Here is a 26,457-nt window from a genome sequence, read left to right as displayed (position 1 = left end):
TGTCATCAGAATAGGCCAGTTTTTGATATACTGCTCAAAACAGTCCACCACAGAATTCCATCTAACATCTTGTGGGAGCGTTAGCTTGGTTCCACCCATCCTTTTCAGAGCTGCTGCAGCAAAATGATTATTACGGAAGTATTTAGCAATTTCAACAACATTAGCCTTTATTTCTGGAACACTTACGTCTTTGGCTAAGAGGTGCAGCAAATGAGCACAGCAACCATATGTTATTAGCAGCTTTGTATTCCCTCCCTGCTCTTCTAAATCTCTTCTCATCTTGGATACGTTTGCAGCATTGTCAGTGACCAAACTGCGTACTAGACATTTGAATTTTTGTTCACATGTCGTTATAGCTTTTACTGCCACTTCTTGTAAGTATTCTGCTGTGTGTGCATTTCCTGACGTATCAGTTGTTTGTGCAAGGAAGACTTTACCTTCTTCTGTTGTTATACAAGCACATACAATAGGATCATTGTGGACATTACTCCACCCATCAATACTTAGGTTAACAATTTTACCCTCCAGAGCTGTTGCACATTGCTCCATTTCTCTGTCATACACTTGATCCAGCAGTTTCCCTGCAACATCAGCTCTGCTGGGTGGATTGTATCCTGTTCTCAGTGACTGAACCATATTAATGAAATGTGGGTTCTCAGTCAGACGGAAAGAAGAGTTCGTTGCATAAATAAACTGGGCAATTTTTTCATCAATCAACTCTTTTTCTAATCTGCTAGTTCTTATCACAAACCTATCTATGGTGGTTCCAGGAGGTAAAGGTTTTTCCTTCCTTTTGGGTGATGGTGATATGTGGCTGTGGGTGTCTGATGATGATGCTGCTGCTGCTGCTAATGAAGCACTATCCTGGATAGATAACTCTGAAACTGTAGAACAGGTTGATGGTGATCTTGGAGGTGGATAGTTTCCAGAATCCATGAAATCCCCTAAACAAAAAAAGTCAATGCTGTTATTTTATTGTTTATACAATTTCTGCTTATTGTACACAACACATCACTGCCCCTGCCCCAAAAGGAATATTTGTTTTTCTTCATAACCAGGGCTGTGGAGTCGTGGAGTCGGAGTTAGTTTTGGTCGGAGTCGGTAGAAATGTACCGACTCCGACTCCAGCTTTAAAAAAAATGTATTAATATTTCATAATTGAACTTTCATATGAATTTTATAAATGTTACTCAAATATATATGTTCTATCAAACTATGAACAACAGTGATAAGCAGTTCTGCTGGAGATAGAGACATTTCTTACTTCTTGTGTGTCACTGTTCTCCACTGCCCTTATCTAATCTTATACTTGGTTAACCTCATGCTGCCCCAACCTCCCTACTTACAATGTATGAAACTGAAAGTGAAAATGTGTTGCAAATTCTTAGTAGTAAAGCTCCTCCTCTAGACTAGATCATACTAGGTGTGCGTCTTCCAAGCATCTCACAGCTGCCTGCTACTCAGAAGAGGAAGACTGTAAGAAGTATTATCCTTTCAACAAACTTTGCATCAGTTAACTGTGAGTACATGAGGAATAATAACAGGATTACTGACCACTATATCAGTTGTACGACCTGGCAATAATTTTGTACAATTGTTTTTAGGAAAAACAATTGTCATTTGGATTGTGAATGCAGAATTAAAAACCTGAGAATGTCAAAGAAGCATCACATTAAATCAGCTGTATTTGAACATTTCACCATCACTCAAGATAGAAAACATTATGTCTGTCAGTGTATGACAAATGATCCAGACGAAAACAAATGCTGTGAAGCCAAGATGAGTGCATATTCAGGCAAAGATAAAAATGCTCCTACCAGAGCTTCTAATCTAAAGAGACATTTACAGCGCTTTCATCCAGAAGTACTGAAAGCAGTGGATGAGAAAGACTGCATCCAAACCAATGAACCAGTGCCCAGCTCTTCCAGCCAAACAAAGGAGCAGAGAACTTTGCAGCCATCAGTTGCAAGATATTTTGTCAGTGACAAAGTTACTGTGACAATGACAGTAGATACATTTAAAAAACAGATCATAGAGCTTGTTGTAAAGGATAGTGTGCCTATTTCATTATTTTCACGACCAGCTTTTATGTGTCTGAATGAGGAAATGGCCCGCAAGCTTCGTGTTTCTCTGGAGAGAGAGAGTATTAGAAAATTAGTAATCGAAGAAGCTTTTAAACAAAAGGAAGAACTTAAAAAAAACTCTCAAGGGACGCTTTCTGTTTCTTAAAATGGATGCCTGCACACGTCTACACACCAGTGAGTTTCTCCAGGTCTTGGTGGAAAGGGTTCTGCAAGACTATGAACTTAAAAAAGAGCAAGTTCTTTCTGTCGTAACTGACAATGCTTCAAATATGATAAGTACTATTAAGCTAATGAATGAGAGTAATGATGGTGACCAGCAGCTAGAAGAACATTCTGGGTCCACAGACACAGAAATGTTTGAAATAGAGGAACACAGTATTGTAACTGAGGAGCAAACTGAAGTTGCTTCAGATGAACAGCAACATGATAGTTTAGATGTTCTTGTTGAAACTGTGTCAATATGTTCTTTCATTCATCACATGCGCTGTGCTGTGCATACGCTACAGCTGGCTATAAGAGACAGTCTGCAAGAAGGACATGCTGCTGCACTGATTGGCAAGGTGAGAAAATTGGCTACTGTTGCCAGAACCCCTAAAGTTGACTCAATTTTGAAGAGACGTGCTGGAAAAGGGGCAATTATTGATCAAGCCACACGATGGGGCAGTACTTACTTAATGATTCAGCGCTTGGTTGAACTGAAAACCTTTCTTGTAGACATGGCTAACCCTCAACTGATGCTAAATGAAAGTCAGTGGAATCAGGTGACTGAGCTGGAAAAATTGCTAGAGCACCCATTTACAGTGACTAAAAAATTACAAGCAGAGGACTTAACTCCAGGTATTTTCTTAAAGGAGTGGAAGAACCTGATGTTTCGCCTGTCCCAAAGAGGAGGGTTAATTGCAAGTGGCATTGCTACATCAATGAAACGGAGAGAGGAGCTACTATTACAAAATAACATTCTTTTGGCAGCTGTTTATGTAGACCCAATGCATCGGATTCTTCTAGATGATCAACAGCTAAATAAAGGAAAAGAAGCTCTGTTTGAAATAGCAGTAAGGATGAAAAGGGTTGCAGAACAGTCAGGAGGAACAAGAAGAATTTGGTCGTCCTGCCACATCTTCACCCTCATCATCAACTGATGAAGAATTTAATTTTGAAAAATATTTGGATCACAAGGACCGTGCAAAGCGTTCCCGCATAGAAGAGTCATCCCCATCAAGGAACACAGCCAGTACATTTCAGCAGAATTTTTCATGTGCACTAAAAGAAATTGAGATATTTGACAGTTCATCAAAAATAACAGTGCAACAAGCGATACCTCTGTATCCTGACATTGTCAGAGATGTTGCCCGAGTGGTTACTGCTTTGCCACCAACACAAGTTAGTGTAGAGAGGTTGTTCTCTGCTCTCAAAATAATTAGATCAGATTTGAGGGCATCCATGAAGGAGGATCTGACAGAGGCAATACTTTTTCTGAGGACAAATTTATAGATTTCTTCTTATTAACTGCATAAAAGTGTTTATTGCATATTTACTTACAGTTTAGAAAAGTTTATAAAAGTTATTTGCTATATTCTAATTGTATTCTAATAAATGTAGTTTTTGCTCTAAGTGGTCTGATTACTTATATGATGGTGAGAAACTGAATAAGCACGATGTTTAATATTTTACAACAGTAAATTTGTTGTTATGAATTGGCCATTTATGAAGGAGTCGGAGCCTGATAAAATCCTGGAGTCGGAGTCGCAACTGTGGCTTACCGACTCCACAGCCCTGTTCATAACTGTACCAAATGACAGTAACATGCAGTAATAATAAGAAATATAATTTTTCTCACACATGACAGTTCAGTCTTTAGAAATAGGATTCAATAAAAATGTTTACCAACCTGAAGATCCTGCCTGTTCAGAAGTGTTTCTTTGGTCATCTTCATCACCGCACTTCTCATGATGTTGCCTCATTCGCGCCACCAGGCCTTGCATCTCTTTGTTGCATCGTTTGCATTTTGCACGCATGCCTGCCTTACCGATAGGCGAAGGAGCTTCATTAAAATATTCCCAAACTGGGTCTCTTTTACGGCCTGCTGCCATTATAAGGAAAGAATGTAATAAACCTCAGATCGTACACACAAACAGATCCAGACTTGTCTGTCTGTGGCTATGCTGCAGTATTGTGCTCAAAGTTTCACTTTCATTTTCTTGTCTGCTTGCCCTTCCTCCTCCTCCTCACACTTAGATTCACATTCTTCTTGTGTTGTGCAGATCTATTCCACTCCAAACAATCAGAAACATATTGTTTAACTTCTTGGACTTGGCACTGAAGGGGTTGATTCTGTATTCATAGGTTTGTAGAACAATACGATTAAGGTCTTTTTCTCAACTCTTTTCATGTTGTAACATTTTTGCTGTGAAGAAGAGGCTGGGACCTCTGCGGAGTCAAATTCAGTTCTGAGAACTGCGTAAGTAAAGCGAGCGTCTGTGATAATATAGGAGAGAAACTGCCCACTAATCCTACAGAAACCTCTGGAAGAGCATGGCATTGTGAATGTTACACATATACAGCCTTTATTCTACTGAGTTAAACAACTCAGCTTTATCTCATGATGGAAGAACCTTTGGATGGTAAAATATTTTCCTCAAAAAGCAGTTTATTGAAAAAAAATCCGATTTAAATCAAAAAAATCCGATTTTTTTTTTTTGATTTTTTTAAAAAAAACATTGATTTTTATCCACCCTGGCTTTCAGTGATATAAAGAGCCCTGACACACATCACCCTCAATGAGTTTAAATGACAAACAAAAAAATTCTAACCTTATCACTCCTAAACTCTTTTTGCATAATAATTTGGAACACATTTTGTAGTGAATGGATCCCTCACAGTTTCATCTGAATCAGGTCACTCAGATTTAGATGGAAACCCCAATATGAGTGCTCGGCATAGAGCGCCAGATAAATGTGATCCCAAATGTTATGTAAAATGTTCCCAATAAGGCTAAGTTCACACGTAGCGGAACTCTCGCGGAAATTACCACGAGAGTTCCGGAATTCCATTCCGCGGGAAAATCGCATTTTAAATTCCCGCGATTTTCCGGTGGAAAAACTAGCGATTTGCAAGCGTAATTAGCTTGCAAAATGCTAGCGTTTTCCAAGCGATCTGTAGCATCGCTTGGAGAACTGATTGACAGGTTGGTCACACTCGTCAAACATAGTGTTTGACAAGTGTGACCAACTTTTTACTACTGAGGCCGCCTATGCAGCATCAGTAGTAAAAGATATAATGTTAAAAAAAATAAAAAATGGTGTTATTCTTACCTTCCGACGTCCCGTGCAGCCTTCCCGCCTCTCTCCACGCTCCCGTTCCCAGTAATCCTTTGCGAAAATGCCCGCGATGACGTCCGTTCTCGCGGGATCGCGACGTCTCACGGTGATTCGCAATGACCGCGAGACTTCGCGATCCCACGAGAATGGACGCCATCGCAGGCATTTTCGCAAAGAATTACTCGGAACAAATGCGTGGAGAGAGGCGGGAAGGCTGCGCGGGACGTCGGAAGGTAAGAATAACACCATTTTTAATTTTAAATTCTATTTTTTTACAGGGATATGGTACCCAGAGCCTGGAGGACAGTCTCCTCTCCTCCGGACCGTGGGTATCATCCGCAAATGTTCTGCTTACTTTTCGCATGGTGTGCACAGCCACATGCAGGAAGTAAGCGGAACAATGCATTCCTATGGGTGCAGGATCGCAGCGATTCCACAAAATTAATGAGCATGCTGCGTTTTTTACCACAAAGCGATTCCGCCACGGTAAAAACCGCAGCATTAGCACAGCTTTGCGGAATCCCATAGGAATGCATGGGATGCTTATTTTTCGCGTTTTCTCTGCAAAATCGTGCGGTTAAAACCGCCGCGGAAACGCGAAAAAAACGCCACGTGTGAACTCAGCCTAAAGGATTCAACTTAATCCACAAAAAAAGCAAGTCCCAACTCAGGTCCATCATCTGTTAACGGAAATATAGGGGGTTTCCACGTTACTGCAAGGAATCAGAGTTATTACCCCATGAAGTGACACTGGTCAGAATTTAAAATTTGGCCTGGTCATGAAGGTGAAAACAGGCTTTGGGGTTAAAGGGAACCTGTCAGTAGAAAAAAAACGCTATTAACCTGCACATACGTGGTTGATCTGCAGAGTAATAGTGTTACTAACCTGCCTGGCGCCTGCACTTAGTTGAACGCTGCTGGTAGAAAATTATCTTTATTCTCCCTGGCAGTGTTCCGGTATCAGTCATAGAGGCGGGACCGGCGCGGGTTCAGTCACCGCACTGAGTATACAGAGCGACGGCTGTAACCGTGTTTCTGGCCCTGACTGTTCCTGCGCCGCATTGGGTCCAGCTGTCAGTCATGGCTGGGAGCGCGGTTACAGCCATTGCTTTGTATAGTCACTGCAGTAACTGAACCGGCACCGCCACTGGGACTGACACTGGAACGCTGATGGGGGAAATTAAGCTCATTTCCTCCCTGTAGTGTTCTACTATGCAGGCTCCGGGCAGGTTAGTAACGCTATAATCCCGCAGATTAACCCTTTATCTGCAGGTTAATAGCGTTTTAAACTTGGGAAAATGCACCCTTAAATTTCCACAGTATAAAGCACGTTTTATATTTCCTTGCTGCATTTTTCTGCTATATGTGGATGTGGTAACAGAATCCTTTGCAACTGTACTGTACTTTGTTGTGGATTTGCGATAGAGAATTTCCACCCCAATCCACAGTGTCTGAACTCTCTCATAGACAAAAGTCCGTATTTTCTATAGTTGTGGAAGGAATACCAAGAAAAGCCCATAAACCTCTGTTTGAATGGGTTGTGCACATAAATGCCGTGGCTTCCTTTTCGTAAAAGAACAGCCATGCCTGCTTCACTCTATTTTATTCAATGGGACTGAGCTGTAAAACAAGCCGACAACCCGTGGGTGGGGAGGAGGAGTTTCTGAACTAAAAGGCTGTGCTTTTTCAACCCTAGAAAATCCCTTTAACATTACCATGTAGCAAATATGTTTGATATCTGAATGTTTTTCTTTCTCAAAAGGCTTCCAAGGAAGGACGACCCTAGAAGGAGCCTTTGGATTGCAAACTGCAGGAGAACAGACCCCAGTGGCAGTGGGCTTTGGGACCCTTCTTCTGACTATATTTACTTCTGCTCCAAGCATTTTGAGAAGAGCTGTTTTGAAGCTGTTGGCATTAGGTAGACTTATACTTATTCCCTTACATACATTATGGAAGATGTTTAACCCTTTCCACTCTGTGATATACTATTATGTGCACGCTTGGGCTGTAACCTTAACTGTTACACTTGAAGACCTAGGTGTCAGTCAGAACAGACATCTCCTATCCTGCTGAAACCGCGAGTACCAATCATGACCATTTAACTCTCTAGATGCCGCAGTCATAATATACGTAAAAAGTACTGGAATAGTCTTTCCTAACTTTTAAAACCGTTTATTATTGGGGGATAAATATACAGTGGGTACAGAAAGTATTCTGACCCCTTTAAATTTTCACTCTTTGTTTCATTGCAGCTATTTGGTAAATTCAAAAAAGTTCATTTATTTTTCTCATTAATGTACACTCTGCACCCCATCTTGACTGAAAAAAACAAATGTAGAAATTTTTGCAAATTTATCAAAAAAGAAAAACTGAAACATCACATTGCCACAAGTATTCAGACCCTTTGATCAGTATTGAGTAGAAGCACCTTTTGCGCTAGTATGTAAGAAAAAGTCCTTACTGAGAGCTGAAAGAGCCGGGAAAAAGATGAAAGATGTAGACAATCCTCTTATCAAGCTGAGGTTGAAGTTTATTGAGCGCTACACGGCAGAACAGGTACAGAGAGTCAGTGGAGCTGAAGCATGCAGGCACAAAACGGGGATCCAGACGGGCAGAGATTCGCTGAAAAGTCTGGCGATGGAAAGGCTCTAACCCTGGCCATGGTGTGGCACAGTGGCATAATGGCGGAGGAATGGCCCCGAGCAACAGTAACAGGGGCTTTTTATGCATAATGCGAACAAAGAAAGCTGCATTTTGCCCCAGAGGGCGTTTACATGATAATTCTAGAGAAACATGTTTTAGAACAGAGAATATAATGACATAATACTACGACCTTAATTAACGTTTCCCCAAACAACACTAAAACCCATAAAAGTCATTATCTATAGCTACTGTCCTCAATTTTATCACTGCTTCCAGCCTAAATCCATAAATTCATGCATTAGACAATTTAATGAATTTGTTCTCTACAGACACTATCACGTATACACACATTGACCATATATTTGTTAACCCTATTCCCCTATTGATCCGATTTTCCTTTATGCACGTCCGCTCAGTCTGCTAGCAGACATGATCTCATTTTACATCCACTTTTCCAAAGTACATCTTATTAGTTCTATTGCAAAAGTTGAATCTTTTCCTAACTTTTACAAGATGGCTGCCTGGTTCATTATGGCAGCTCAGTATATTATAGCTGACCATTCTCTTACATAGTACAGCCATGAGTCGTCTTGGGAATGATGCAGCAAGTTTTTCACACCTGGATTTGGGGATCCTCTGCCATTCTTCCTTGCAGATCCTCTCCAGTTCCGTCAGGTTGGATGGTGAATGTTGGTGGACAGCCATTTTCAGGTCTCTAGAGATGCTCAATTGGGTTTAGGTCAGGGCTCTGGCTGGCCCAGTCAAGAATGGTCACAGAAGTGTTCTGAAGCCACTCCTTTATTATTTTAGCTGTGTGCTTGGGGTCATTGTCTTGATGGAAGGTGAACCTTCGGCCAAGTCTGAGGTCCAGAGCACTCTGGAAGAGGTTTTCATCCAGGATATCTCTGTACTTGGCCGCATTCATGTTTCTTTCAATGGCAACTAGTCGGCCTGTCCCTGCAGCTGTAAAACACCCCCATAGCATGATGCTGCCACCACCATGTTTCACTGTTGGGATTGTATTGGGCAGGTGATGAGCAGTGCCTGATTTTCTCCACACATACCGCTTAAAATTATCACCAAAAAGTTCTATCTTCATCTCATCAGACCAGAGAATCTTATTTCTCATAGTCCGGGAGTCCGGCATGTGTTTTTTAGCAGTGTGTGGGCTTTCGTATGTCTGGCACTGAGAAGAGGCTTCTATCAGGCCCCTCTGCCATAAAGGCCCAACTGGTGGAGGGCTGCATTGATAGTTGACTTTGTGGAACTGTCTCCCATCTCCCTACTGCATCTGTGGAGCTCAGCCACAGTGATCTTGGGGTTCTTCTTTACCTCTCTCACCAAGGCTCTTCTCCCATGATTGCTCAGTTTGACTGGACGGCCAGGTCTAGGAAGACTTCTGGTGGTCCCAAGCTTCTTCCATTTAAAGATTATGGAGGCCACTGTGCTCTTAGCAACCTTGAGTACTGCAGAAATTCTCTTGTAACCTTAGCCAGATCTGTGCCTTGCCACAATTCTGTCTCTGAGCTCCTTGGCCAGTTCCTTTGACCTCATGATTCTCACTTGGTCTGACATGCACTGTGAGGTCTTATATAGACAGGTGTGTGCCTTTACAAATCAAGTCCTATCAGTGTAATTAAACACAGCTGGGCTCCAATGAAGAGTAGAACCATCTCAAGGAGGATCACAAGGAAATGGACAAGATGTGACTTAAATATGAGTGTCTGAGCAAAGGGTCTGAATGACCATGTGATATTTCAGTTTTTCTTTTTTAATAAATTTGCAAAAATTTCTACATGTCTGTTTTTTTTCTTTCAGTCAAGATGGGGTGCAGAGAAATTTTAAATGGGTCTGAATACTTTCTGTACCCACTGTAGATGTATGTATATATATTATACACATATACACACAAAAGACCGCTCAAAAGTGTTGCACCTGTTCATACAATGGTTTTCTTTCTATTGGAATGTGCACATTGTGGATGCAGACTGAAGGCAGGAGAACTGAATTTATACATGTGGAAACAAGGAGTAAAGAAACAAAGCAAAATATGTTCTAAACCTTTGCTTTTTTACAATACTTCCCTTTTACGGTAAATTCACAGGATGTTTTCTTGCTGCTTTTTGTTCTGCATCAAAACCTGGTCTTCTTGGCAGGAAAGAAGCTGTGGCAAAAACGCAGGTTTTGGTGCGTTTTTTTTTTTTTCTCTTTGTCCATGCTAATGTCCATGACTTCTCTGCAGCAAAAATGCTGCATATAATGACACCTGCGTTTTTGGTGCGTTTTTGTAGCACCCATTCAAGTCAATGGGTGAAAAACACTGGAAGAAGTGACATGCTCTATGTCTAAAACATGCAGCAAATTACAAAATCCTGATCACACAAAAAACAATGTGTGTGTGCATGAGATTTCTGAAATCTCATAGGCTTTGCTGGTAATGGTAAAAGCAGGTGAAAATTAGCATAAAAAAACGCAGCAAAAGTCCTGTGTGAACGTACCCTTACTCTGATCATAGCTTTACACCCCCTTGGCATCCTTGGCATTCTCTCAAGAAGCTTCATCAGGTGTTACCTAGAATTGCTTTCAATGAACAGATTTGCCTCTCAAAGTGTTCATTTGTAGAATCACCAGCCTTCAAAAAGTGTTTGCGGTCCTCAGATGTGTTTTGCTGAGGCAGTGTTTTAATCCAGAATATTTCAATAACCACTCAACTAAGTAAAGAGAAAAAGTCCACCATAACTTTAAGGGTACGTGCCCACGTCTGGAATAGCAGCATTTTGGATGCAGGTCACCTGCGATGCTTTCTGGGTTACAAGCACAGTGGATGGGATTTATAGAAATGCCATGCCCACTGTGCTTTTATTTAACGCTGCGTAACCTCACCTGCGGTGCGGGTTTACGAGCTGCAGTATGTCAATTATCTGCAGCGGAGACGCTAGTCTCCGCTGCGTAGTCTCATCCATAGCAAGTCATTACATGTAGTAAATCCTCGTGGTTCATGTCTCGACCCTGCTATCGGACGACCTGGGACTAGGGGCTCCTTTCCTGTCCCTAACGCTAGGGGGTGCCCTAGCCCGCACTGTTCTCCGGGTTACTTCTGAAGGTGAAGATGCCGGGGCCATCTACCTTGCCTTATCTCATGAATCCACCCTCCGTCTGTACCCTTCCCCCACCCAGGGAAGAGGGGAATATTAGTGTACCATAATACACCAGCAAGATGAATAAGGTAACAGGAACAGGGGAAACGAAAAATACCAGTCGTACAAATATACACTCGCATAGAACAGAGGTATGCATCTATGCAGAGGAGTGATGGGGAGGAAACTGGGGGTAGAGAGGAGTTAAATCCATAGTAGGAGAAGAAAGGAAATTATCACACTCACTAAACCGAGCAACAGTCAGTGGTAAATCCACCAGCCGCCTCCTCCAATAACAACCACCCACAACCTTCAGCCATGCAGCAAAAGCTCCAAGTTATGTGTCAGTCAGGACCCAGAAAATATAGGGGATAGGAGTAGCTAACAGTGCTCAGCTGAGAGCCCAGACTCCCAAAGCGCTCAGCAAAGCAAATTAACCCCTGCACTGCCAAAAGAAATTTACACAGTTTAATAAGAAGGTGAACTGCTTCTATTCAGCGCCGGTATCGAAGCAATCAGACGCTGCAGTCTTCTGGATCCTCTCTGTTGTGGTAACCCCGTAACAGTTCACTGAGCACATGCAGATTTAACTGCGTGATTAGAACACAGCGTTTTGGATGCAGCGAAAATACGCTGCGTCTAAAAAACTGCTATTTCCTGATATTGGGGACACTTACCCAGCATGACTACCACAGCATTCTTCAGTGACATACCATCCCATCTAATGTTTGACACATATTTTGTTTTGCTTCATAAGTGTTTTCTCGCTCCTTGTTTCCATCTATGTTCCTTTGTAATTTTGCTGCCTTCATTTTAAATCTACAATGTGCAACTTCCTAAATAAGACCAAGGAAAACCAGTGTATGAACAGGTGTCTCCAAATGTTTGACCAATATTGTGCCTATTTGGTGATTCTGCATCTTTAACCCCTTTCTGACATCTGACGGGGACGAGATAGTACGTTATAGCGATCATCGGCACCCCATGGGGGGAGCGCCGCTGAACGCGGCCGAGTGTCAGCTGATTATCACAGCTGACAACCGGTACTATGTGTCAGGGGCGGTCACAGACCGCCCCTGGCACGTTAACCCCTAGAACACTGCGATCAAACATGATCGCAGTGTACCAGGGGTTTAGAGAAGCATCGGCAGGGAGGGGGCTCCCTCCTTGCTTCCCTGAGATCCCCAGCGCAGCGCGATGTGCTGCGCTGCTCTGGGGGCCTCCTTCCCTGCAGGTCCCTGGATCCAATATTGCCGCAGGGGCCTTCGGGGACCTGTAGGGAGGCGGATTCCTCAGTGCCTGCAGAACGCAGACAGTGAGGAAGCCTCTGCAGCGCCTGTCAGATCGCTGATCTGACACAGCGCTGTGTGAAGTGTTAGATCAGTGATCTGACACATGACAGTGGTCCCCCCCCCCCCCCCCGGGACAATGTAATAAAGTTAAAAGAAAAGTGTAAAAAATAATTTATAAAAAATCACTAACTAAAAAAAAACTCTTCCCTAATTAATTTTTTGGATTTAAAAAAAGAAAAATTAAAGTACACATATTTAGTATCGCCGCATCCGTAACGATCCGCCCTATAAAACCGTCCCATTAGTTGACCCCTTTAGCAAACCCCTTAAAAAATAAAAATAAAAAACAACAAGGCAAAAATCAATGCTTTATCATACTGCTGAACAAAAAATGCAATAACGCGCGATCAAAAAGACGGATGTAAATAACCATGGCACCGCTGAAAACGTCATCTTGTCCCGCAAAAAACGAACCGCCATACAGCATCATCAGTGAAAAAATAAAAAAAAGTTATAGCTCGCAGAATAAAGCAATGCAAAAATAATTATTTTTTTATATAAAATTGTTTTCATTGCATAAAAGTGCCAAAGCATAAAAAAAAGACATAAATGAGGTATCGCTGTAATCGTACTGACCCGAAGAATAAAACCGCTTTATCAATTTTACCCCACGTGGACCTTGAGAAAGACACATCACTGTGTTGATACGTGTGGGTTTTGGGGTCCCATGTAACCTACCCGGTAGCTTGTTCATCCTCAGAAACCAGGTGATATCACGCTAGGGAAAGGGACTTATTAATGTCTGTTTATTTGTGTTGGCAACATGATAAGCATTCAATTTTCTGTCCATGGTATATGTAGAATTTCTATGTAACCATAGTAGTTATTGATAATATGGTATTTTTTTGATTTGAGGTCATGATTGTCATAACAATTGATTTGATAGACCCTAGGTTATGGTAACTAGCAGATACCTGGCATTATACTGTATGGTTGGTCTTGGGACCCATAGCATTTAACTATTTATTAAAATGACCCATTGTCTTTGTTTTGTTATCAATGTCTGGTTGTTCAGACTTTTTAATTGTTTTTAACCACAAAGTGTCTGTTTGTTGTGTCCATTAATAAAATTGATACTTTTTTCATATCTTTGTGGTGATCCCTATTTGTGTGCATATACTTTTCCCTTTTCACGTGGAACGGTGTAATCGCACCCCCCAAAAGAAATTCATGAAATGCTGGTTTTTGTTCATTCTGCGTCCCAAAAATCGGAATAAAAAGTGATCAAAAAATGTCACGTGCCCGAAAATTGTACCATTAAAAATGTCAACTCGTCCCCCAAAAAATAAGACCTCACATGACTTGGTGAGTCAAAATATGGAAAAATTATAGCTCTCAAAATGTGGTGATGCAAAAACTATTTTTACAATAAAAAGCGTCTTTTAGCGTGTGACAGCCGCCAAACATAAAAACCGCCATAAATAGTAAATCAAATCCCCCGTTATCACCCCCTTAGTTAGGGAAAAATAATAAAATAAAAAAATGTATTTATTTCCATTTTCCTGTTAGGGCTAGGGCTGAGATTAGGGTTAGGGGTGTGTTGGGGTTAGGGTTGGAGTTAGAATTGGGGGGGTTTCCACAGTTTAGGCACATCAGGTGCTCTCCAAGCACAACATGGCGTCTGATCTCCATTCCAGACAATTCTGCGTTGAAAAATTAAGTCGGTGCTCCTTCCCTTCCAAGCTTTGCCATGCGCCCAAACAGTGTTTTACCCCCACATATGGGGTATCAGCCTACTCTGGACAAATTGCAAAACAACTTTTGGGGTCCAATTTCTCCTGTTACCCTTAGGAAAATAAAAAATTGGGGGCAAAAATATGATTTTTGTGGAAAAAAATGATTTTTTTTTTATTTTCACGCCCGGGCGTTATAAACCTCTGTGAAGCACTTGGAGGTTCAAAGTGCTCACCACACATCTAGATAAGTTCCTTGGGGGGTCTAGTTTCCAAAATAGGGTCATTTGTGGGGGGGTTTCCACTGTTATGGCACATCAGGGGCTTTCCAAACGCGACATGACACCTGCAGACCATTCCATCAAAATCTGCATTCCAAAACGTCACTAATTCCCTTCCAAGCCCCGACGTGTGCCCATACAGTAGTTTTCTCCCACATATGAGGTATCAGCGTACTCAGGACAAATTGGACAACAACTTTTGGGGTCCAATTTCTCCTGGTACCCTTGGTAAAATAAAAAAATTGGGGACTAAAAGATCATGTTTGTGGAAAAAATATTTTTTTATTTTCACGCCCAGGCTTTATAAACTTCTGTGAAGTTTTTGGGGGTTCAAAGTGCTCACCACACATGTAGTTAAGTTCCTTGGGGGTCTAGTTTCCAAAATGGTGTCATTTGTGGGGGGTTTTCACTGTTTTGGCACATCAGGGGCTTTCCAAATGCGACATGGCGTCCGATCTCAATTAAAGCCATAAAAGCCAAATTGCGCTGCTTCCCTTCCGAGCTCTGCCATGCGCCCAAATAGTGGTTTACCCCCACATACGGGGTATCAGCGTACTCAGGACAAATTGCACAACTTTTGGGGTCCTGATACCCTTGGGAAAATAAAAATTTGGGGTGAAAAGATCATTTTTGTGGAAAAAATATGATTTTTTTAGTTGTATGGCTGTATGTTATAAACTTCTGTGAAGCCCTTGGGGGTTCAAAGTTCTCACCATATATCTAGATAAGTTCCTTGGGGGGGCCTAGTTTCCCAAATGGAGTCACTTGTGGGGGGTTTCCACTGTTTAGGCACATCAGGGGCTCTCCAAACGTGACATTTCGTCCGATCTGAATTCCAGCCAATTTTGCATTGAAAAAGTCAAACAGCGCTCCTTCCCTTCTGAGCTCTGCCATGCGCCGAAACAGTGGTTCCCCCCCACATATCAGGTATCAGCGTACTCAGGACAAATTGCACAATGACTTTTGCAGTCCAATTTCTCCTGTTACCCTTGGTAAAATAAAAAAAAAATTGGACCTGAAGTAATTTTTTTGTGAAAAAAGTTAAATGTTCATTTTTTTTTTTTTTTAAACATTCAAAAAATTCCTATGAAGCACCTCAAGGGTTAATAAACTTCTTGAATGTTGTTTTGAGCACCTTGAGGGGTGCAGTTTTTAGAATGGTATCAATTTGGGTATTTTCTATCATATAGACCCCTCAAAGTGACTTCAAATGTAATGTGGTCCGTAAAAATAAAATGGTGTTGCAGAAATGAGAAATCGCTTGTCAACTTTTTAATCCTTATAACTTCCTAATGAAAAAAAATTTTGGTTCCAAAATTGTGCTGATGTAAAGTAAATATGTGGGAAATGTTAGTTATCAAGTTTTTTGTGTGCCATATCTCTGCGATTTAAGGGCAAAAAAATTCAAAGTTGGAAAATTGCGACATTTTCAAAATTATTGCCAAATTTCCGTTTTTTTCACAAATAAATGCAAGTTATATCAGTGAAATTTTACCACTAACATGAAGTACAATATGTCACGAGAAAACACTGTCAGAATCACCGGGATCCATGAAAGCGTTCCAGAGTTATTACCTCATAAAGGGACAGTGGTCAGAATTGTAAAAATTGGAACTGTCATAAACGTGCTAACCACCCTTGGGGGTAAAGGGGTTAAAGCTCCAAGCTATGAAAACAGCATGTCACCTTTCTTGCCTGGTGAACACTATAAAAAATTATTGATGCTTTCTGGAAACCGTTGCTCAAAAAATGGTAATGAAAAGTGATTTAAAGTGTTAGGCTGGTTTCACACTTGCGTTTTTTTGCGCAAAAAAAAGCATGCGTTTTTTTCCTATTCTTTACATGGGTGCACATACACATGCGTTTGTATGCGCATGCGGTTTTTTGTAGTGTGCGCTCGGGCACACAAAATGCACTCTGCATGCATTGTTGTTTTTTTTTTTTTTTTTTTTAAAAAGCGCTCAAAACCGCAAAAAAACGCACAAAAACGCATGATGCGTTTTTTATGTGCGTTTGCACTGCGCACTGTGCGCAGCGCAAAAAAACGCAAGTGTGAAAGTAGCCTTACATGAGTGTAAAAACTATAAAACGAGTTATACAAAAGTCATACAATTTTGCATTTCGTCACTGTAGAAATAAGCCCTTGCACATGTCCATGGCTGCGACCTGGAATTTCAGGGCCCTATACTGGCAACATTTTTGATCCCCTTTAGACCTCCACCCCTCAAACCTTCCACAGTCCCACTGCCCGTTCTAGGAAAAATTCCACTTCTGCACCACGTCCTCACCAATCACACATTAACAGTTCCTAACAAACACTACATCACATACATATCCATCAGCTTTTGTTTTGGCCAAAAGATTTTTTTTTTTTTTGAGCCGCCCCCAGGACAAGGCATTCACTTTTGGCCGGCCCTATTCTACTGTATCCTATTAAACATTTGTTAAAATATCCTGTACTCTTTTTAGGTATATTTTTATTTATTTTTCTTTGAGCAAATGTGTCACATACACTTTTTTTTTTTTTTTTTTTTAAATGACCAATAATATCACATACAAGGGACAAATACCGACACACCATGGCAGGACCACATATTACCACCGCTTTGTGACTGAATAATACCATGAACAAGGAACAAATACCACCACACCATGACCAGAACACATTACCACCACATAGTGACCGAATAATACCACATACCAAGAACAAATACTGTCACATCATGACCAGACCCCATATTACCACCACATAGTGACTGAATACTATACAATAAGACTGATCATTAATAAAAAACAATACTAATATTACTGTAAGTGTTAAGGAACTCTCCACATAGTATACAGTGTATATTGTCAGTGTACAGTTAATACAGGGATCACTGGTGACATTATACACAGGAGCTCTGTATATACTATATTAGCTATTGAACCCGTTCTACGCCCAGGTGGCGAACATTTTTATTAGTGAATATCTCTCTCTCCTGCGCAACACTTGTTTTATTATAGATAGTATATAGAGTAAGTGTACAAGTAACACACTGACTTACCAGTGACGTCTTTAGTTGAAGTCCTTCATCTTCGCTTTTCTTCATTTAGCGCAGACCGCTATCATTTCTGCCAGCCAGGACTTGTCTCTGCAGAAAATAAGTTATCTAGTGCACCGCTCTTTCTCTCTCTCTCTCTCATTCTCTTGCTCTCTTTCTCTCGCTGTCTCTCACTCATTCGCAACACTTGCGGTTATATTATAGATAGTGTATATAGGGTAAGTGTACAGGTAACACAGTAACTCACCAGTGATGTCTCTAGTTGAAAATATTGATAATCACTTTGCTTCTTCATCCAGCGACCGTCATCATTTCTTCCAGCCAGGACTCGTTTCTGCAGAAAATAACAGTTATCTAGATCACCGCTACCAGAGCACATTCCCCAATTTTCCCCCAACTTCTCCACCACACCAGATAAAGAAAAAGGCGACATTGGCACCCTGGACAGTAATGGGAGCTTCCCCACACACTGAAAACAGTATCCTCAAACATAAAATACATCACAGCAGTAATAATATCCATAATTAGCCCCTACAATGATAATGTCCTATATCCTGGCATCTTCCTGTAATAACGTCCCCCATCCTGGCCCTCCATGTGGCTCATTCCTATCATGGCCCCATATGTTTACTCATCCTGGCCCCGTATATGTCGTCCCATCATAGCCCCATATATGTCCTCATATCCTGGCCTCATATGTCCTCCTCTCCTGGCTCCATATGTCATCTCTATTCTGCCCCCCCCCATATGTCTCAATCCTGACCCCCTCATATGTGTCTCACCATATTGCAGATTTCAGTACAAAAAAAAGTTTTGCCTTCCCTGGCCATGGTCCAGCTGCATCCTCTTCCTCAACCATTTGAGGATGCATGACAGGGACGTCATATGCTGGTCACATGCGCACCAACTTCAGCTGCCGACCTCTGATTGGCTGGCTGCTCCTATTGCAGAGTAAAAAGCTGGTCCTGCACAGCAACAGATTTCAACCGAACGTGCATCCTTGGATGCACGTTCAGTTACTGAACGAATGGCAAAACCTGCTCCTGGGGCCCAGTAAGGATATGCCAGTAAGGATAGTAATGCCCTAATGGCAGCCCTGCATGCATCTGTAGATAACAATATAAGTTATTACTGTTGGAATGACAACCAAAAGGCAATTTTTGAAAAATTAGATTTTATTGTAAGAAATAAAATATAAACTTCACAAATTTGGTGTCCCCATGTTTGCAGAAACCAAACTATAGAATTTTCATGCTGTTGATATCGCCCAATGAACACCAGAATTACTTTTTTTTTTTTTTTTGTCACCTGGTCTCCATAAATACCGTATAAGCCGAGGCACCTAATTTTGCCACGGAAAACTGGGTTAGCTTATTGAATCGAGTATAAGTTGGGTATGCATGGCTCCCCCTGGTCCCTGTCCTGGTATGCATGGCTCCCCCTGGTCCCTGTCCTGGTATGCATGGCTCCCCCTGGTCCCTGTCCTGGTATGCATGGCTCCCCCTGGTCCCTGTCCTGGTATGCATGGCTCCCCCTGGTCCCTGTCCTGGTATGCATGGCTCCCCCTGGTCCCTGTCCTGGTATGCATGGCTCCCCCTGGTCCCTGTCCTGGTATGCATGGCTCCCCCTGGTCCCTGTCCTGGTATGCATGGCTCCCCCTGGTCTCTGTCCTGGTATGCATGGCTCCCCCTGGTCTCTGTCCTGGTATGCATGGCTCCCCCTGGTCCCTGTTCTGCCTGCGCGCCCTCGCTGGATCTCGTTGGTCCCGGCGCCAGCAGCTCTTCCTGCGATCAAGTGGTATGGCTCTTTAAGGTAATGAATATGCAATCCACGCCTATGGGAGTGGAGAGGCTTGCATATTCATTACCTTAACAAGCGGGGCCACATGATCGCTCAGCCGGAAGAGCTGCTGAGCTGAAACAAACGAGATGCAGTGGCGGGCACACAGGAAGGTGAGTAGGATGTGTGCTGGAAGCCGGCGGCTGGCACTGTGAGCTATAACAGCAGCGTGGCACAGGCTTTAGCCACAGCTGCCGGCTCCTGCTTCTGTGACCCACTGCTCCACCGCTCCCCCTTCCCTGCTGGCTCCTGCCTCTGTAACCCACTGCTTAGCTGCTCCCCTTCCCTCGCCGTCTTTCTGGGACAATTGGCTCGTGTATAAGCCGAGGGGTTGTTTTCAGCGCAAAAAAATGTGCTGAAAATCTCGGCTTATACACGAGTATATACGGTAATAAAAGACAAAGCGATCAAAAAGTCACATATACACCAACATGCTATCGAAACAAACTACAGCTCATCCTACAAAATTAAAGCCAAAGCCCCAATAGACACACAACTTTTTTTTATCTATTAGAATATGACAAAAAAGGTATTTTTTATTTTATTGTTTTTTTTTTTTTTTTTGTTTTTTTTTTTTTATCCTAGAACCTCTGAAATTGGTGGCCACTAAATAAGGCCTCAAGTGTGCAAGGTGCTCTTTCACTCCCGAGTCTTGTCACAAGATTAGTGTAGACTGTTGCAAAAACTGGAAAAACAGCATACAGATAATAAGTGAACTGTCCTTTTATAATAGAAACCTATTTATAGAAAAATTGCAATTTTTCTATATGCAACATCTATTCCACACTAATTTCTGTAAAACATCTGCTCATTGCGCCATTGGATAAATGCCTTGATGGGTGTTGTTTCTAAAATGGGGGTCAATTTTGTTTGGGGTTTCACTGTTTTGTAACTTTTTAGGGGCTCTGCAAATGCAATATGGCGACCAAAAACCACTCCTGCAGAATTTGCTCTCTGCAGAATTTGCTCCCCTCTTCTGAGAAACAAATATGTATGCTCTCATATAAAATATGGGGGTATGGGGGGAGGAATATATATATGTGTGTGTGTGTGTATATATATATGTATATATAATATATTTTTTTTTATAATATTTTTTTTTTTTTTTTTTTTTTTTTTTTTTTACGACACAGTGCCCATAACAGTCTGTGAATCACCTGTGTGTTCCAAATGCAATATTCAAAATGGGAGCTTTGGGGCATTTTTCTTGTGCTTTAGCACATCAGTGCCTCTGCAAACGGAGATAAACATAATAAAAAATGGGCCCCTAAATCTATCATCCACCGATACCACTTGCTAAAGCACTGGACCTGTTGTAATTTTCATCTTGAGCTACAAGGTTCAAGGATTTATAAGGAAAATAAGGAGCATCAAATACCATATATAAATATTTTATTGAATATATTCATAAATACTGATTATCAATCACATAAAAAGATTTTTATAATAATTATTTCTAATATTAAAAGTTCTTAACAGTGTGAAGGACACAAGACATACGGTACGACACAGTTACTATAATTGCAGATCAGGGAGACAACCTTATAATATCTTTAAATATACCACTAGTACCAGACATATAAAATCATTAATGCCACTATATATATATATATATATATATATATTATGCCAAACTAGTATCCACAAAAATTCTATTAAAAATCTAGATGGTATAGAAGGTCTCACCCGACTATATCACACCGAGCAGCCCCCTGAGGAAGCCCAAGCGAAACGCGCGTTGGGGCTGCTTGGTGTGACCAGTTACACATATATTCGGGTGAGACCTTCTATACCATCTAGATTTTTAATAGAATTTTTGTGGATACCTGATCTGCAATTATAGTAACTGTGTCGTACCGTATGTCTTGTGTCCTTCACACTGTTAAGAACTTTTAATATTAAAAATAATTATTATAAAAATCTTTTTATGTGATTGATAATCAGTATTTATTAATATATTCAATAAAATAATATTTATATATGGTATTTGATGCGCCTTATTTTCCTTTTTTGCTTATAAGTTTTATTGGAGTATAACTTTTAGTGTATATTTTTCTAATTTAGTTTTAACTCCTTTTTCTGGAATTTTTTAAAGGTTCAAGGATTGCAGTGAAAACTGACACAGGAGCACCAAGAGAGCGGGTGTAACTCTGCGTACGGCAGGTTATGTTCTGAGTAATGTTATTGCTATTCTGTTTTCTGTATTACAGCGGCTACCATCGTCTGAAGGAAGAAGCCGTGCCAACATTATTTACACCATCTGCAAAACTACGCAGAACTGCAAAACTCAGAGCTCAGAAAAGGAAAAGCTTAAAGGTGACCAAAGTAAAGAGGAAAAAGTGAGTGTGAAATGTTCATGTAGAGTGGAATCTTGTGGAGAGGACAGAGGAGTTGGTTCTTACGGCATTGTTGTGGTGATCATGGCCTGTCCTTACACTAACCTCCCGTTGAGCTTGCAGTATAAAGCATGGACTGAAAGCAGCGGAGTTTCAGTCTATAATGGACAATATTGCAGGGTCCTTTTAACCATTTACCACTTTACCCCTTTTGGTTTTAGCATCTGAATCCTGGTGCTTTTAGTAAAAGTCCCCCATAGTCAGCTGATTGTCAGCGGCACTGCATTAGGACAAACTCTTTAATGTCCACTTGCATGTCTTGTGGTGTGGGAGTTAACATTACAGTCCATGATTATCATTCAGTAGTATTCATTAACTGTTATTTCTTCCATAGGGAGTTCCTGGTAAATGATACTTCAGCCCCACCAGACTCTGCAGATCGTTCCGACAACCAGTTTTTTGATAGTGGGAGGTATGACAATGTACCCACGCCAGATCTGGTTAATTTCCATGGACTATGCCCTGAAAACAATGATATTCCTGGAGATGCCGCTCCAGCTGAAGGAGCCTTGGCCACCACAGTGGACCAGCAGATGCATCCAGAAGCCGCACTAGAGGACATAGAGGTTGCATCAGTAATGAACGGACCACTGTCAGACTTAGAACTGTCTCATGTACGAGAGGGAATGTCCGCTGAAGTGTCATTGAATACAGAACCAAGTGAACCCTCAGGGCAGGTGGACAGAACACCTCGGCCTGTGTCTCCCTCCACGTACATGATGCGTATCCCACAGCCACCGGGAGCGTACATACAAAACGAACATAGTTACCATGTGGGGAATGCTCTCCTCTGGAAGAGAAGAGCGGAGGCAGCGCTGGAGGCTCTCAGTAAAGTCCAGAGGCAGCTGGAGGCTTGTAGGAGACGTGAGCAACGGCTCCGTCTACGCATCTCTTCTTTACAGCAAGAACACATGCGGGAGCGGCGTGCACAGTCCGACGTCAGAGAAAAGCTGAAGGAGCATCTTCAAGTTTTTGAGCTCCAGCTCATCAATGACTTTGTGTAGAATGGTGGCCCCAGAGTAAGGACAATGAAGGCTTATTGAAAAGTATTGCGAACTCTCACCAGACTTAGTTTCAATTCCTCATTGCCATTACGATCCCTGGTTGCTGTCATGGGATGAAAACATTTAATGTGTTCAGTGGCTGAATATCCACGCTGGTCTTAACTCAAGGCAACACAGATCCTCATCTTCCAGCTTGATAGCTGTTACCGACACTGATACAGTGTCAAAAGGGTCAAAAGAAATACAGCTTTTGGATTAAATATAGATTGATAGTAAGTAGAGATCTTGATGAGGAATTGAAGCACAAGGTATTAGAAAGGTACCCTACTTTTCATTACTGCAATGATTAGGCTTTGTGTCACACACTCTCTGGTGAGCACTACAAGATGTGGGTCTGCTTGGTGATACTTTACTGTTGCTGAAACTGTAATCGCTTCTCTTTACATTCCCTCGGTCTGCCGTGTTCCCTTGCCAGTTATCTCTGCACTTTTTGTTCTTTCTGATGTCTGGTTTTCCCACCCTGGTGATGTTACTATAGATAACATATGTCTACAATGATTTGGTCTCCGTGACGTATCTCGCCTGGGGACGACATGTCATTACTAGCGATGAGCGAGTATACTCGTTGCTCAGGTTTTCCGGTGTCCTCCGAGTATTTTGACGTGCTCAGAGATTGTTTTTGTCGCCTCAGCTGCATGATTTGCGGTTACTTGCCAGCCTGAATACATGTGGAGATTGCCTAACAAACAGGCATTCCTTACATGTATTAAGGCTGTCCAGCAGCCGCGTCGGCAGAAACTTAATTTCCGAGCACGCCAAAATACTCGGCGTACACCCGAGCATGCTCGGAAAAACCCGAGCAACGAGTATACTCGCTCATCACTAGTTATTACATAAAGGGGTGCACAGAGGAGAATTGTGGAACCCAAGCAGGTAAGTTTGGGCCACCTTTAGGCTACGTTCCCACAATGAGATTTTGATGTTGCATTTTTCTTTTTGATAGGTCATGCTTTAAATAAAGCTGCTTTGTTTTTGATGTTTTGGTATTTGACTGTGACAACTTTATTGATACAGACATGTGCGGATTATATGCATTTTTGGAACAGAAAGTCACCTCGTGTGTGCATTTTTTACCTGCAGACTTTCCCCATCTAATGTAATTCTATATGGAATATCTGCACATAAAACTCTATGCACCAACAAGAGAAATTAACATGTTGCGGATTTAAAACACACACCGCAGGTCAGTTTATGCAGCGTGAAAAAAAAGCACAGTGGGCAGGAGATTTATATAAATCCCATCCACTTTCCTGGAACTGTAAGATGCTACTTTGTATTCACAACAAAAATATGCAGTCAAAAACTTATTGTGGGAATTTATCCTGATATCACAATAAACAATGAGGTAGCAAAAAACTAATCATTACTTATCCTACAAATCTCCCGCTGTCCTGGTGCTTCAGTGGTCCCCAACAGTCCTACATCTGTGATGTCAGGTACATAGTGACCGCTGCAGCTAATCACTGGTTTGATGTATAGCCTGTCAATAGCTGCAAGACCGGCAAAGACCATCTGATCTGCTGCACTGCAACAGTGGGAGATTCTGAGAGGTAAATGGTTATTTTATTATCACATTGCCTGCTGTTATATCAGTTACATAAAATCCTGAAACCACCGTTTTAAATCTGTTGTCCCCCAAAAATAATTATAAAAGGAGGCACTAGTAAGGAATATTAAAAGAAAGTAAACCAGCTCTAACAACCTGTAGATCCAGCGTGGGCCATTAAGGGGTTTTCATTAAGCCAGGAAGTGATGACGTTTTGTTCACCTAAGTACTAAGGCCTGTGATTGGCTGCAGCAGTCTGGTAACTGAAAAGTGACAGATTAAATGTGCATAAGATGATGTCCTGTTATGAGAATGAAGAACACAACATCAACATTTCCTGGCATAGCAGAGACCACCAGAGCACCGCACTGAAGCAATGGGGGTTAATGCTGGTAGTGTACCTCATTTTATTTTATATAAACATGATTTTGTAAGATGATCAATCCCTTTTAACTAGGCCTCTGGGGACTAGACTAGTTTTGTTGCCAAAATTATCTGCTTCGTGGAACTAACAATTTAGGGGAGGTTGTTAGTAGGCCACCACCATGACATTCATATGCCATTGGCTAAAGGCCCCATCACACACAGCGATATCGCCAGCAAGATTGCTGATTTTGTGACACCACAGCGATCTTGCCAGCGATATCGCTGTGTGAGATATGGATCAGCGTCCGGCCCCCCTGCCGGGTATCGCTGATCGTGCTCCATCGTCCTGGGCCATTTTTTGATCGTTGGTCTCCCGCTGGCCAGCGCGCATCACTGCGTGTGGCAGCGAGAGATCAGCGACGCTGGTTTCCAATGTAAACAGCGGGTATCCAAGAGCCGTGGGGCTCTTGGATACCCGCTGTTAACATTGGAAACCAGCTTGCTCGCTGGTCCTAATCGCTGGAGGGGCTGTCTAACGATGTCCCAGCGATCCTATCCATGTCGGATTGTTGGTGGAATCACTGGGACATCGTTATGTGTAACGGGGCCTTTAGGCAGAAAATCCATTTAACGGTACGGAGACCGCGACTTCTCGTTGACATTTTCTTTCCCTGTGTACAATACTCTGCTATATGTTCTACCTTGAAGGAAAGAGTGTATTCTTAGTTGACAAAACGTGGGACACCTATTATTTAAGGATGTTTTTTTATTTTCATTTTGTAAATGTGTCTGGCTCCATAATTAAAATTTATCTTTTGTGTTCTCTGCCTTCCCATCTTTTTCAATCTTCGTATTGAATAAAAGCAATTTGTCCCCTATACTGGCCCCTTTTTTTTTTATAGCAGGGCTGCTATAGCAGGGCTGCTACATCCACTTCCAAGCTTTGATTGGCAGGGTCTGGAAAGGAGCGGTAAATGCACATGCCCGCAGAGAAGGCTTTGAAGAAAAGTCCAGTTGAATTGCAAGTAGAGATTTCACATACTGCGCTCCACAAGAAACCAATTTGAAGATCTCTGCAATGGAGCAACATGGCACAAAAAGGGAAAAAGCTGCACAATCGAGAACTCGGGCAGAGAAGTACGCCTGCGCAGGAGCATGATGCCAAGGACATTGTGTGGATGACGTTAATGACGCGTTAGCCAAACAAAGTGAAGAGAGGCACCAAACCAAGACCAACACCACCCCTTGGACCGGCCCCGCCCCCCCAGGTGAGAATAATAAGTTATTTCCTTGTCTTGCAGGTCGAGTTGAGGCTTATATACAGCATTATAGAATTCTGTATATCGGGCCTGAAAGGTGGTGGCCATATCTCATATCAGCCAAACCTGGTGACAGGTTCACTTTAATGTCCCCATACACATTTGGCTAATGGCCAAAGCTCAGATATTGACAGATTCGGCCAATGGCCTGTTCTTTATGGGGACACCGGATGACTGATGGGAGGGAGAGATGTCTATCAAGCATGTCCGAATTCAGATTGCTGATTACATTGCTTTCGAGAGAAAAGACATCAGCTGACATGTGACAGACAGACGATATCTATGACAGATAGCGGCTTTCTCATAGAGTACGCAGGAGTGCTCAGTCAAATGAATGCTTCTTTGATAGTCGGGTGAGATGAGTGTTGGGGCCCAAGCATTGTTCACCTGACACCC

The 26,457-nt window shown here is 42.0% G+C and overlaps 1 protein-coding gene across 10 annotated transcripts in view; it reads left to right on the top strand.

Annotated features, from left to right (window-relative positions):
* THAP7 (THAP domain containing 7) overlaps positions 1 to 25,620 on the top strand; it is a 92,695-nt gene extending 67,075 nt beyond the window's left edge. For all 10 annotated transcript variants that reach the window (XM_073566563.1, XM_073566555.1, XM_073566557.1 and 7 more), the window contains exons 5-7: positions 7,164 to 7,319; positions 21,581 to 21,709; positions 22,101 to 25,620. In XM_073566563.1, the coding sequence (XP_073422664.1) occupies positions 7,164 to 7,319; positions 21,581 to 21,709; positions 22,101 to 22,770 (955 nt within the window). In that variant the 3' untranslated portion in view covers positions 22,771 to 25,620. The remainder of the gene's footprint in view (positions 1 to 7,163; positions 7,320 to 21,580; positions 21,710 to 22,100) is intronic.
* Positions 25,621 to 26,457: the final 837 nt, after the last annotated feature.

The sequence above is a fragment of the Dendrobates tinctorius genome, unplaced genomic scaffold (assembly GCF_039654945.1).
Source record: "Dendrobates tinctorius isolate UK_male_01 unplaced genomic scaffold, ASM3965494v1 ptg000018l, whole genome shotgun sequence".
Taxonomy (NCBI): domain Eukaryota; kingdom Metazoa; phylum Chordata; class Amphibia; order Anura; family Dendrobatidae; genus Dendrobates; species Dendrobates tinctorius.
Note: the sequence above shows the minus strand (reverse complement) of the source record. Positions and strands in the feature narration are given on the sequence as shown.